The 10,819-nt window shown below is 34.4% G+C and overlaps 1 protein-coding gene across 1 annotated transcript; it reads left to right on the top strand.

The window, feature by feature from the left end:
• The first annotated feature begins 783 nt into the window (after window positions 1–783).
• Window positions 784–9,564, top strand: LOC137001202 (protein FAM200A-like). The gene is made up of 4 exons (XM_067359582.1): window positions 784–788; window positions 1,708–1,842; window positions 1,941–2,979; window positions 9,097–9,564. Exons 1-4 carry the CDS (start codon window positions 784–786, stop codon window positions 9,562–9,564), a joined length of 1,647 nt encoding a protein of 548 aa, XP_067215683.1.
• The last annotated feature ends 1,255 nt before the right edge of the window (window positions 9,565–10,819 follow it).

Here is a 10,819-nt window from a genome sequence, read left to right as displayed (position 1 = left end):
ATCTCTCATTCAAATTCGCTATCCATTAGAAAGGGATTTTGGTTACGATTTTTATATTAAACACATTTGTGTTTCACGTTCTTTTCTGATCTTTTACTTTTTCATTGGTTCGTGAATCTTACCGATTGAGTCTCGCGTAAAGGTGCGAACACTACGTGTTACCGCCACCGCGCCGGGACGTGACAGGTGGCGTTTTGAAAATAAGTCTCTAAGCTCTATTTTTTTGGTTTTCCATTATTGTTTCATACGCTCTTCTTCGGCACATGGTCTTGTTTTGCAGATTAAAGCAGTATAATTTTGATATAAAAAATATAATTCTTTGAGGTGACATTGTCGGTAAATTTTCAAAAATTTTTTTTATTTTTTGGTTTAAATTTGACCAACTGCCGAAAGATTAGCATATGTACTTTATTTACACCAGCGCTCGGAATTAGTTGCACATTTCGGCCCGATTTCTGAGTCAACGCCTGCTGTTCCCCCACTACCGCTCGGCCGAGCCGCCGATTGCTCTGGCTCAGGAGCGTTTCATATAAGAAATAGGCTGAGGCACCTCTAAAAAAATAGTAATATTTTCTTCGCTACATAAATAATATTTATTATCATTAATAATTAAAATATATATATATATATATATATATATATATATATATATGTTACATACATTATACTTATACATATATTATAATATACTTTTGCAATAATATATAATAATTAAAAAATTACAATTTTTTAAAAAAATTTTGTAATTTTATAGCCAAAAATCAATAGCTTTCCACATCACCCATGAGGTACTATTGTGGATGCGTTTTTTAAAAGTGGTTTTCCCAGTAGGCCTATTTCACTAAAAAATAATAAAGATAATGTAATATCTAAGTATGTAGAAATGGCTTGGCAAGAAATTTTATATATGGCTTGGAGGATATTTTATATATAAGAGAACGAAAGAGGAACAAATAAAAAAATCGGACGATTACATCCACAGAAATAGAACTATTATAATTGCATCTTGACTCTTCTTCTAGAGTTAAAGAATTTCTAAATGACCACTGCTGCGATGAGGCTTTTTTTATAAATTTTTCCTGCACAAAATAATTTTGAATTTTTTGCGATAAAATTAGGAATAGCATATGATGCTGTAAGAGCTTTTACCGAAAATGTAGCATTATCGATATTCGAACTCGACTTTCTTGATAATTAATTTTAATCTTTCAATTAAATTAGATTTTTTCTCGTCCACATGTTTTGAATTATCATTACAATGTTTATTTTTATATCTATAAAGAATATATTTTTGAACAAGAGAGAATTGATAACACTTCATAGAAAACAAGTGGTTTTATTACAAATAGAAGCAAAAAATTTTTTTTCATATCTTATCAAAGAGTTACACGAATCTTTACTCATTATCAACTTTTTTCAAGTAAATCCAGCAATTACTATCATTATCAATATCATAATGACTATCATTATTATGCAAATAGCATTTTCTGTCTTGTAATATGGATCTTTTAATTTAATATGGATTTTTCAATTCCGCGACTTAACTTTAAGCGCATACTCCTACTGCGGTAGCATTGATGTGCATTTGTTTTATTATTGTCTCCTCGGTTGTTTTTCAACGATAGCCAGTGATGCGAGTTAAAAGTCTCGTGTGAGCGTTTTAAAGATCCATATTAGAAAAAACAATAAGTGGTATTTGCATAATAGTGATAGTGATAGTGATAGTGACTGTGATAATGATTGTGATTGTGATAGTGATTGTGATAGTGAGTGTGATAGTGTTAGTGATACTGATTGTAAGCAATGGATGGCAAGCAGAGATACTATCAATTTTTTGATAAGGTATGGGAAGAAGTTTTTTTTGCTTGTATTGATAATAAAACCACCTGTCTTCTGTGTGGTTATAAACCCGATATTGTTAAAAAGTTTATTGTTTATAGACATTATAAAAATAAACATTCTAATGAGTATTCAAAATATGTGGACGAGGAGAAATCTAATTTAATAGAAGGATTAAAATTAATTTATCAGGAAGGTCGTAGTTCGAATATCGATAACGCTACGCCTTCGGCACAAGCTCTTGCAGCATCGTATGCTATTTCTAATCTCATCGCAAAAAATTCTAAGTCATTTTGTGAAGGAAATTTTATAAAAGAATGCCTCATCGCAGCAGTGAAGTCATTTGGAAATTCCTTGACTCTTGAAGAAGCTACTAGCATTCCTTTAACTGACAAAACGATAAAATCTCGAATAGACAATATTGCTTCTTCGTTAGAACAAAAATTAAAATCTTTATTAGAATCTTGTTCTTTCTTCTCGTTATGTCTCGATGAAAGCACCGATAATCGGCATGTGAGTCAATTGAATATTTTTGCTCGAATCGTGCAAAACGATTTTTCACATGTCGAGGCGCTCTTAGATTTTGTCCCACTACATAACAGAACAACGGGTATTGATATTTTTACGGCTGTTAACCAAACCCTACAAAAATTTGGCATCGATTTTTCAAAATGTTCAGCTATCGTTACTGATGGCGCAAAAGCAATGATAGGTTCGAAAAATGGATTCTTCGGTCAGTTAAAGCAACGAAATTTAAAATTCCCTGTTATTCATTGCATAATTCATCAAGAAGCGTTATGTGGGAAAGATGTGAAACTATGCACTGCAATGCAAACCGTGACAAAAATTACGAATGTAATTAAAGGCGGTAATAAATTCCTTTCTCATCGAAAGTTTCAACACTTTCTCGAGGAACATAACGCTGTTTATACAGATGTACCTTTGCATTGCGAAGTTCGATGGCTCAGTGCAGGAAAATGTTTAGAAAAGTTCTTTGCAATAAGAAAAGAGATCTTCCTTTTCTTGCAAGAACAATTACCTATAAAATATAATGAATTTAAATTTTTTTTCGAAGATTTAGACTCGCTGTGCGAACTTGCTGTAATTACTGATGTAACGAATCATTTAAATATTTTAAATGTAAAGTTGCAAAAGACTGACCAAATTATTTCTCAACTATTAAGTCATATCGATTCTTTTTGCAGAAAACTGCAATTATTTAAAAATCATCTAGAAAATAATATTTTTCATTTTTTTCTTTCTTGCCAGATTATTTTTGAAGAACATGGCACCAAATGTAATTTTAAAACTCCAATATATTTAATTGATTCCTTAATAAGTCAATTTAATAAGCGTTTCAGTGATTTTGAAATACTACGAAAGGATTTAATACTTTTTGAGAATCCTCTTACTGTGCAAATCGAAGAACAAAGTCTCGAATTTCAGGAAGAACTTTGTGATTTGCAATCTGATGTTACTTTAAAGGCGCGATTAGAAAAGGGAATCGAATTTTTTAAAATTTTAGATGCATCGTGTTATCCACGTCTTCGAACTTTCGGTCTTAAAATTTTCTCCATCTTTGGGTCCACATATTTGTGCGAATGTTCTTTCTCTAAAATGAAATTGATAAAATCGGAAAGACGTTCTTCTTTGAGCGATGCATCATTATCCTCTCTGATGCGAACTAGTTATTCTTCTATTTCTGTGGATATACCATCCTTAGTAGAATCGTGCAAACGACCAAAAAGATCTAATAAAAATTTTACTAATTAATTATTTCGATTTCTTCCTAGTCGTTTAATTTTTTTATTTTTTCCTCTTTCGTTTTCTTATATATAAAATATCCTCCAAGCCATATATAAAATTTCCTGCCAAGCCATATCTACATAGGTATTACATAATCTTTATTATTTTTTAGTGGAATAGGTCTACTGGGGAAACCACTTAAAAAAAAAACGCATCCACAATAGTACCTCACGGGTAATGTGGAAAGCTATTGATTTTTGGCTATAAAATTACAAAATTTTTTAAAAAAATTGTAATTTTTTAATTATTATATATTATTGCGAAAGTATATTATAATATATGTATAAGTATAATGTATGTAACATATATATATATATATATATTGCGACGACTTTTCCGTCGGGCAGAAGTACACCCGCCGGTATGCGTGTCAAACCTCGTTGCTCTATTTTATAGATCTTAGTAATTATTGCAAAACTTATAGTTGGGCGCCAGGCGCGGATTAACGCGCCACACGAACAAATTACGTTAGAGTCAATTTTTTCTTTAAAGAGCAACGGCAATAAGCGCGACTAGCCCACTCTACAAATGGCAGAGGGGCGAGGTTCTTTAGAGATGCTAACCCGGTTTGGAGAGAGGAGTCTGAAATAAACGGTTATTAAGAACACACTAATCAGTAACAAATAACATTTAATTATAAATTAGATTAAGTGAGATTGACGCCGGGTGATGGGCGTCTTAACAATCCCGCGAAGTGGAGACATATTTTATCTCAGTGAGAGGCGTTATGATTTCACTGTTCAACTCGCGGAAATCCGCGTACTTCCGTCTCACGCGGTATAATATTCGGCATACAAATTCAGTAACTTTCATTCGGTGCGGTTGTTACAATTAGCTCTACTTCAATCTTTTTCCATAACGGTTAGCCTACAATACAAATTCTATCTCAGTATTATTCTTACGGTTCTGAATGTAAACGCTCGACAGAAGGCCGAGGCGAGAGATACGCGATAGGCTAACTCCAAGACTTTAACGCTCGGTACAGCAACACATAAACCGACGCAAAATTGTTACTCACAAAAAGACATTATTCCGTATAAAGCGACTGTCGGCTCGGCAGCCCCGAGAGGAAAGAAGGCATGGCGAAATCTTAATTTACAGAAACGGTAGTCAGCGGGGCCCGGCCAAAATCTAACCTCACATGATAGCGCGAGGCATCTCGAGATAAGCTATATTCGTTACGCAAAATATGCGGGTTCTTAAGTCCGCGAGGCTCGGGCCGCCTGCTGATACCGCTCTTACCGCGAAGTCGAAGTGGTGGCCTTACAAATCGCTGGTACGCCCGTAGTGGTCCTCGAGGTTCCGCCTAGGTTGCCGACTCGCCGAACAGTGACGACAGCTAGGCTCGCCGGCAGCGGTGACATTCCGCGCATCGTCCTGCGCATGTAGATCCGCGCTATCGATTAGCGCTACTTGATCTTTCGATATCTCTAGCGATCTCGATCCTCGCGTCGCTCCTCGATTTTTCGGCCCTCGGTGACGCTTTTCCGAGGTGACCCCGGTCTCTCTCTTTTGGCAGCTGCCGTTAACGCCCTTCGTGGCCTTCTCCGTTTCCAGATCCGAACCTTCTTTGAATCGGTCGTGAACTGGCCAGGTTCCGACCGGATTCCTCTTTCCCGGCTCGTTACAACAGCTCCTTGTTCGGGTACTCCACCCCGGGTCTTCGACGTGTGAGAGCGCGCTTCCCTCTCGGGCGTCATCTCTCTCGGTGCGTTCACCGGCCTCGATATGCTCCGTATCTGAAATCGTAACTGCGGTAGCGACTGTGTCTGGAATCGAATGATTTTTGCAAGGGTGTTTTTACTTGCCCTTATCCTGGATCCGTCTGCACGCCGTCCGGGCCTCCGTCGTCCTGCCTGCTGAGTCCCTCGCAGGTCCCACGAAGGCTGCTCCACGGTAATTCACAATATGGGAGTTTGGCCACTCACCACGACTCGCTTAATTCGCTACAACGCAAAATCTAAAATCTCCAAAAGAGAATTAAGAGGGAGAGGTCGTCGCCCCCCCCCCCCCCCCGCGGTGGGGTCTCCGACCTCAAATTTCCCTCCTCGATCGGGCTTTCTCGCCCTTGTGACGGACGTCAAAAATGTCACGTCACAATATATATATATATATATATATATATTTAATTATTAATGATAATAAATATTATTTATGTAGCAAAGAAAATATTACTATTTTTTTAGAGGTGCCTCAGCCTATTTCTTATATGAAACGCTCCTGAGCCAGAGCAATCGGCGGCTCGGCCGAGCGGTAGTGGGGGAACAGCAGGCGTTGACTCAGAAATCGGGCCGAAATGTGCAACTAATTCCGAGCGCTGATTTACACCAAAGAATTTGTAATTCTATTAAAGCAATAAAAAACGCCACCCTTTTTAGAAAATTAAAAATACCGGTCGATAAAGTAGGACTTAAGCATCCTCTTAAGAGGATGCTGAATTTACACTTTCTTACCGATCGAGTTTCAATTTTGTAATTAACACGGCATTTTTTATTGCTTTAATAGAATTACAAATCCTTTTATGTGGTTAAAGTACACACTCTAATACATCGGCAAGCACTAGTTTTAAAACGAAAAAAAGAAAAAAATTTGGAAATTTTACCGACAAGCTGTCGATGCATATAAATATTTATTTTTTATAAAAATTATACAGTTTGTACATGCAAAACAAGTGTGCTGGCCGAAAAAGAGTATATCAAAGATTAACAAGAAACCTTTCAATTTGAGTTCAGAGATGTAATTTTAAAATGCGTCGCAAATTACAATTATGCAAAGGATGCGAGCAATATAGACGATAATAAGGTTAAAAAGAGCAGCAGATTAGTTCCCGGATTTTGGCATAGAGGCGCTATACAGTTCTTAGTGCTATCTGTCATATACATCAGAATCTTTAAAGTTAGTTATGTGTGTGTTAGTCGTGTATGTGTGTTATGTGCTAGGAAACCCGGCCGGAAGAAAATGGATTGAAGGCACTCTGAAGGATAAAAAAAGTGTATGTATTATACATAAATTTTGCAACATTTTTGCAAACATTTACATTATTTAGTTACATACATTTATATTCTAATTTCTGTAAAATACTTTTATTTATCTGCTTCATGTGTATATATTATGTATATTATATGCTCCATGTTATATATACTCACATCAAAGTATCTATGTAAAAAGTTAATATCATTTTGTATATTGTATATATTTTATAATAAATGTATATGTCATATAACTTATTTATAAAGCATGAAATATAAAGGTATTTTTAGTTTCTTGTATGTATCATTTGTAAAAAAATCTTCATAAAAAAAACATTAATTTTTTTATTTGCAATAATCTGTTTCAATATATACTTTTTTTAAATACTTACAATTAGTCTTATTTTATGCGTTTACCTTGGTATCTAAAATACGCATCAAAATATAAAATTAATTTCTAATTCAGTAAAAAAAAAAACATTGTAGTCTTACACCATAGAAGAATGGTAAAATATCATGTATATGCAATAACAAATAAATCACTTTTCCACTGACATTATGCACAACTTTGCAGAAATAAAATTATTTTCTGATTTTTGAATGTGTAGTACAGTTTAAAACACACAGTCGAAATATGTCTATATTTTTAAAATAATAGTTCTGATTTTTCATAAATCACAGTGGTTTTATAAAATGTTCAATTTTAACAGTTTTTATTGGACTATACTTTAGACAATATTATATTTTGCCATTTCTCTGTGTTGTAAAACAAGAATGTTTCTTTTCTACTGTAATAGAAATACATTTTCGATTTTGATACGTATTTTAAATACCAAGTTAATCACGTAAAATAAGGCTAATTGTAAGTATTTAAAAGAAGCATATATTGAAACAGATTATTGCAAGTCGCAAAATTAATGTTGTTTCTTTTATCAAGATTTTTTTACAAATGATAGGCACAAGAAATTAAAAATATCTTTATATTTCATGCTTTAGAAATAAAAAATATGGCATATATCATATACATTTATTGTAAAAAGAGTATACAAAATAATGTCATTTTAAAAAGATATTTTGATATGAATATAGATAATATAGCACATAATATACATTATATATATACAGCATATGACGTAATTAAAATATCTTACAATAAAGAATAAGACAAGCCAGAGGCGGTTTTCTCGTGGACTGGCAATATAGAATAAGACAAGCTAGAGGCGGTTTTCTCGTGGACTGGCAATACAGAATAAGACAAGCTAGAGGCGGTTTTCTCGTGAACTGACAATACAGAATAAGACAAGCCAGAGGCGGTTTTCTCGTGGATTGGCAATTTAGAATTACAAAAACCAGAGACGATCTAACGTCAGCTAACAATTTTTAATAAATATAGTCAGAGGCGATCTAACATCAGCTGACAGTTTAGAAAAAAGAGAGCTAAAGACGATTTATTCGTGAACTGGCAGATTTTAAGAAATATTGTCAGAAGCGATCTAACGTCAGCTAACAATTTTTAATAAATATTGTCAGAGGCGATCTAACGTCAGCTGACAGTTTAGAAAAAAGAGAGCTAAAGACGATTTATTCGTAAACTGGCAGATTTTAAGAAATACGTATTTTTTTTAGTTAGTAATTTACTACGTGTAGTCTGTTTATGTTTTATCGGATAATTTATAAGGTCATTTAACCTTTTTTCTCGCAATTGAAATTCTATTGTATGGCTGTATGATGTACATACGAGACGAAATAGACTTATACGCGGTGTCTAATAGATATAAATTAGATATGATAAAATATTTGATTTGAAAAATTTATGTATAATATTATATATCTAATTGAAAAAATATGTTATATGCTTTCCCTATTTTTATTCTTACGTAATTAATACAAAATAAATAAATAAGTTAATTAATTATTCAATACATACATATACATATTGAATATAGTTATTTTTATTTTGTATTTTATGTAACTAAAATTATATATACTCTCATTATTTCAGTCATTATCACATAAAATACAAAATAAAGATAACTGTTTATTCAATATATGTGTATATATATATATATATTAATTGATTAATTAGTTATTTTGTATTTATTACATAAGGATAAAAATAAGAAAAGTATATATGACATTTTTCTTCAGTGATATATATAGTATTATATGTACATTTTTCATTTATTATTTTGTGTATTTAGTTCATATTTATTTGACACCTTGTATACGCCTATGTCTTCTCGGACATTATATTGTAGCCTTGCGACGAAATTTCAGTCGAGAAAACAAGAACAAGCATCGTTTGTTTACAAACTTCCGATGACACACGTACACAGACCACAAGTCAGTGTAGTGAGTTACCACTACAAACAAATGCGTACACACGGACCTACGCGGCGTAGGCTATGCCGATAATGTCATTTCATTTTTAGTACCATCGAAATGATGGCGCTTTCGCGTCGGAGTTCGGCTGCCACTCCAGCATCCTCTTAAAGCATCGTTTTCCAGAATTCTCTTCGGTATCGATCAACGAAAGCATTCCGATAGAGATTTGAAGTTGTTAATAGAAGAACTCGCAAAAACTTATAACACTTCAATTGAACAAAGTGACATAGTTCGTGATGTAGCTATTCAAGCCAATGACAAGCTGCGGCAATATAATAAATTGTATTATGATAAACATCATAAGAAACCTACAGTGTATCACGAAGGTGATTATGTCTTAGTTCGTGATGCTCAAAAGAAAGTCGGTCAGAATAATAAACTAAAGCCAAATTACAAAGGCCCCTATGTTATTGCCAAATGCCTCGACAAGAATCGTTATGTCGTGAAGGACATCTCCGGTTTCAATATTACACAGAGACCGTACAACACGATCTTGTCGCCCGACAAGTTTAAACCATGGATTAAACCACCGAGCGATGAAAAATATACGGATACTAATAACTAGTCACGCATCGTGAGTTCAATCGTTCGGTTCGTTCATAAGCATTAACCATAAGAGTTAGAATTAAGTTTTGTAACCAAGTTAGTTGTTAATAATATTCAAAAAAAAAAAAAAAAAAAAAAAAAATTTGGAATTAGGTATAGTTTATACTTGTTTGTTGATAAAATTAAGGTAAGTTTAAGCTACGCTCATGCACCTGTTCATGTTTCCCAAAGAAAAAAATATAGGTATATTATAAGCAATGCGTTTATTTTCAGCTAGATATAAGATCAATTTATGGACTCAGAATTATACTTAAACAGCTACAATAAATATTGTTATTTTGTGTGATTCGGATCGGGATCTTCCCGATCATAACTATAATTGATAATACTGTATTAATTTTTAGTGTCCATTCGAGGACGAATGGAAAGTCAGTATGGCCGAGCTGTAAGCTTTCTGGCCACCCGATACATTGTGCAGCTCCAGCTGAGAGCGCTACCTGCGCCGTCAGCGCCGTCGGAGCAACGCGTATCCGGAGCGACGCGCGCTCGCGAAAATAGATGTCTCGCGTTTAAGATATAATGAAGAAGAAGAAATAAATGCGTACTCGCGGAACGACACTTGATATTCGGCTACCGAAAGTAAAAGTTGTCTTTCTTTGATTGCTCTTCGCGATTCGGACCGATTATCGGTCATTAGTTAAGACACGCGGTTCTCGTGCGTTTGTCCGCTGTGCGGTGTTCGTAAATGCTCGATTAATGCCGCGTGCCTCTTTTGTATTCAAGAGACATTAAAGACTGTTTAATTAACAACTGTTCTTAGACAATTTCGCCCTGTGATTCCTCCTGACAAAGTAAGCAACTATTCCATAAAAAGCTTACACAATATTTTCTTTTTTATGTTGTATTATCCAGTCCTCTTCTCGGAGATAACTTCTCTCCTTCTCTCGCTGCATCATCGTTACACTCATATTACACGCATCACACATACGCACACGCAATACATACATTCACATTTAGATTCTCTCTCTCTCTCTCTCTCTCTCTCTCTCTCGCTGCATCATTGAAACTTACACTTATATTACACGCACCACATATACGCATGCACAATACATTCACACTTGGATTTTTTTTCTTTTCTCTCTCTCTCTGTCTTTCGCTCGCTATATCATCGTTACTTATACTTACCATACATACATGCACATTGCACGTACCACACATGCACACGCGATTCCTGTGCGTATGTGTAATGCGTGTAACATGAGTGTAACGATGAT

Source organism: Linepithema humile, chromosome 7 (assembly GCF_040581485.1).
Source record: "Linepithema humile isolate Giens D197 chromosome 7, Lhum_UNIL_v1.0, whole genome shotgun sequence".
In the NCBI taxonomy this organism is placed as follows: domain Eukaryota; kingdom Metazoa; phylum Arthropoda; class Insecta; order Hymenoptera; family Formicidae; genus Linepithema; species Linepithema humile.
This window is presented reverse-complemented; position numbering and strand designations above follow the sequence as displayed.

Excerpts from the sequence above, each read along its gene's own strand:
- LOC137001202 (XM_067359582.1), top strand. Across the intron at positions 1,843-1,940 it reads ACTATCAATTTTTTGATAAG|ACATTATAAAAATAAACATT; the intron begins GTATGGGAAGAA and ends TATTGTTTATAG. Across the intron at positions 2,980-9,096 it reads ATCATTTAAATATTTTAAAT|CATCCTCTTAAAGCATCGTT; the intron begins GTAAAGTTGCAA and ends CTGCCACTCCAG.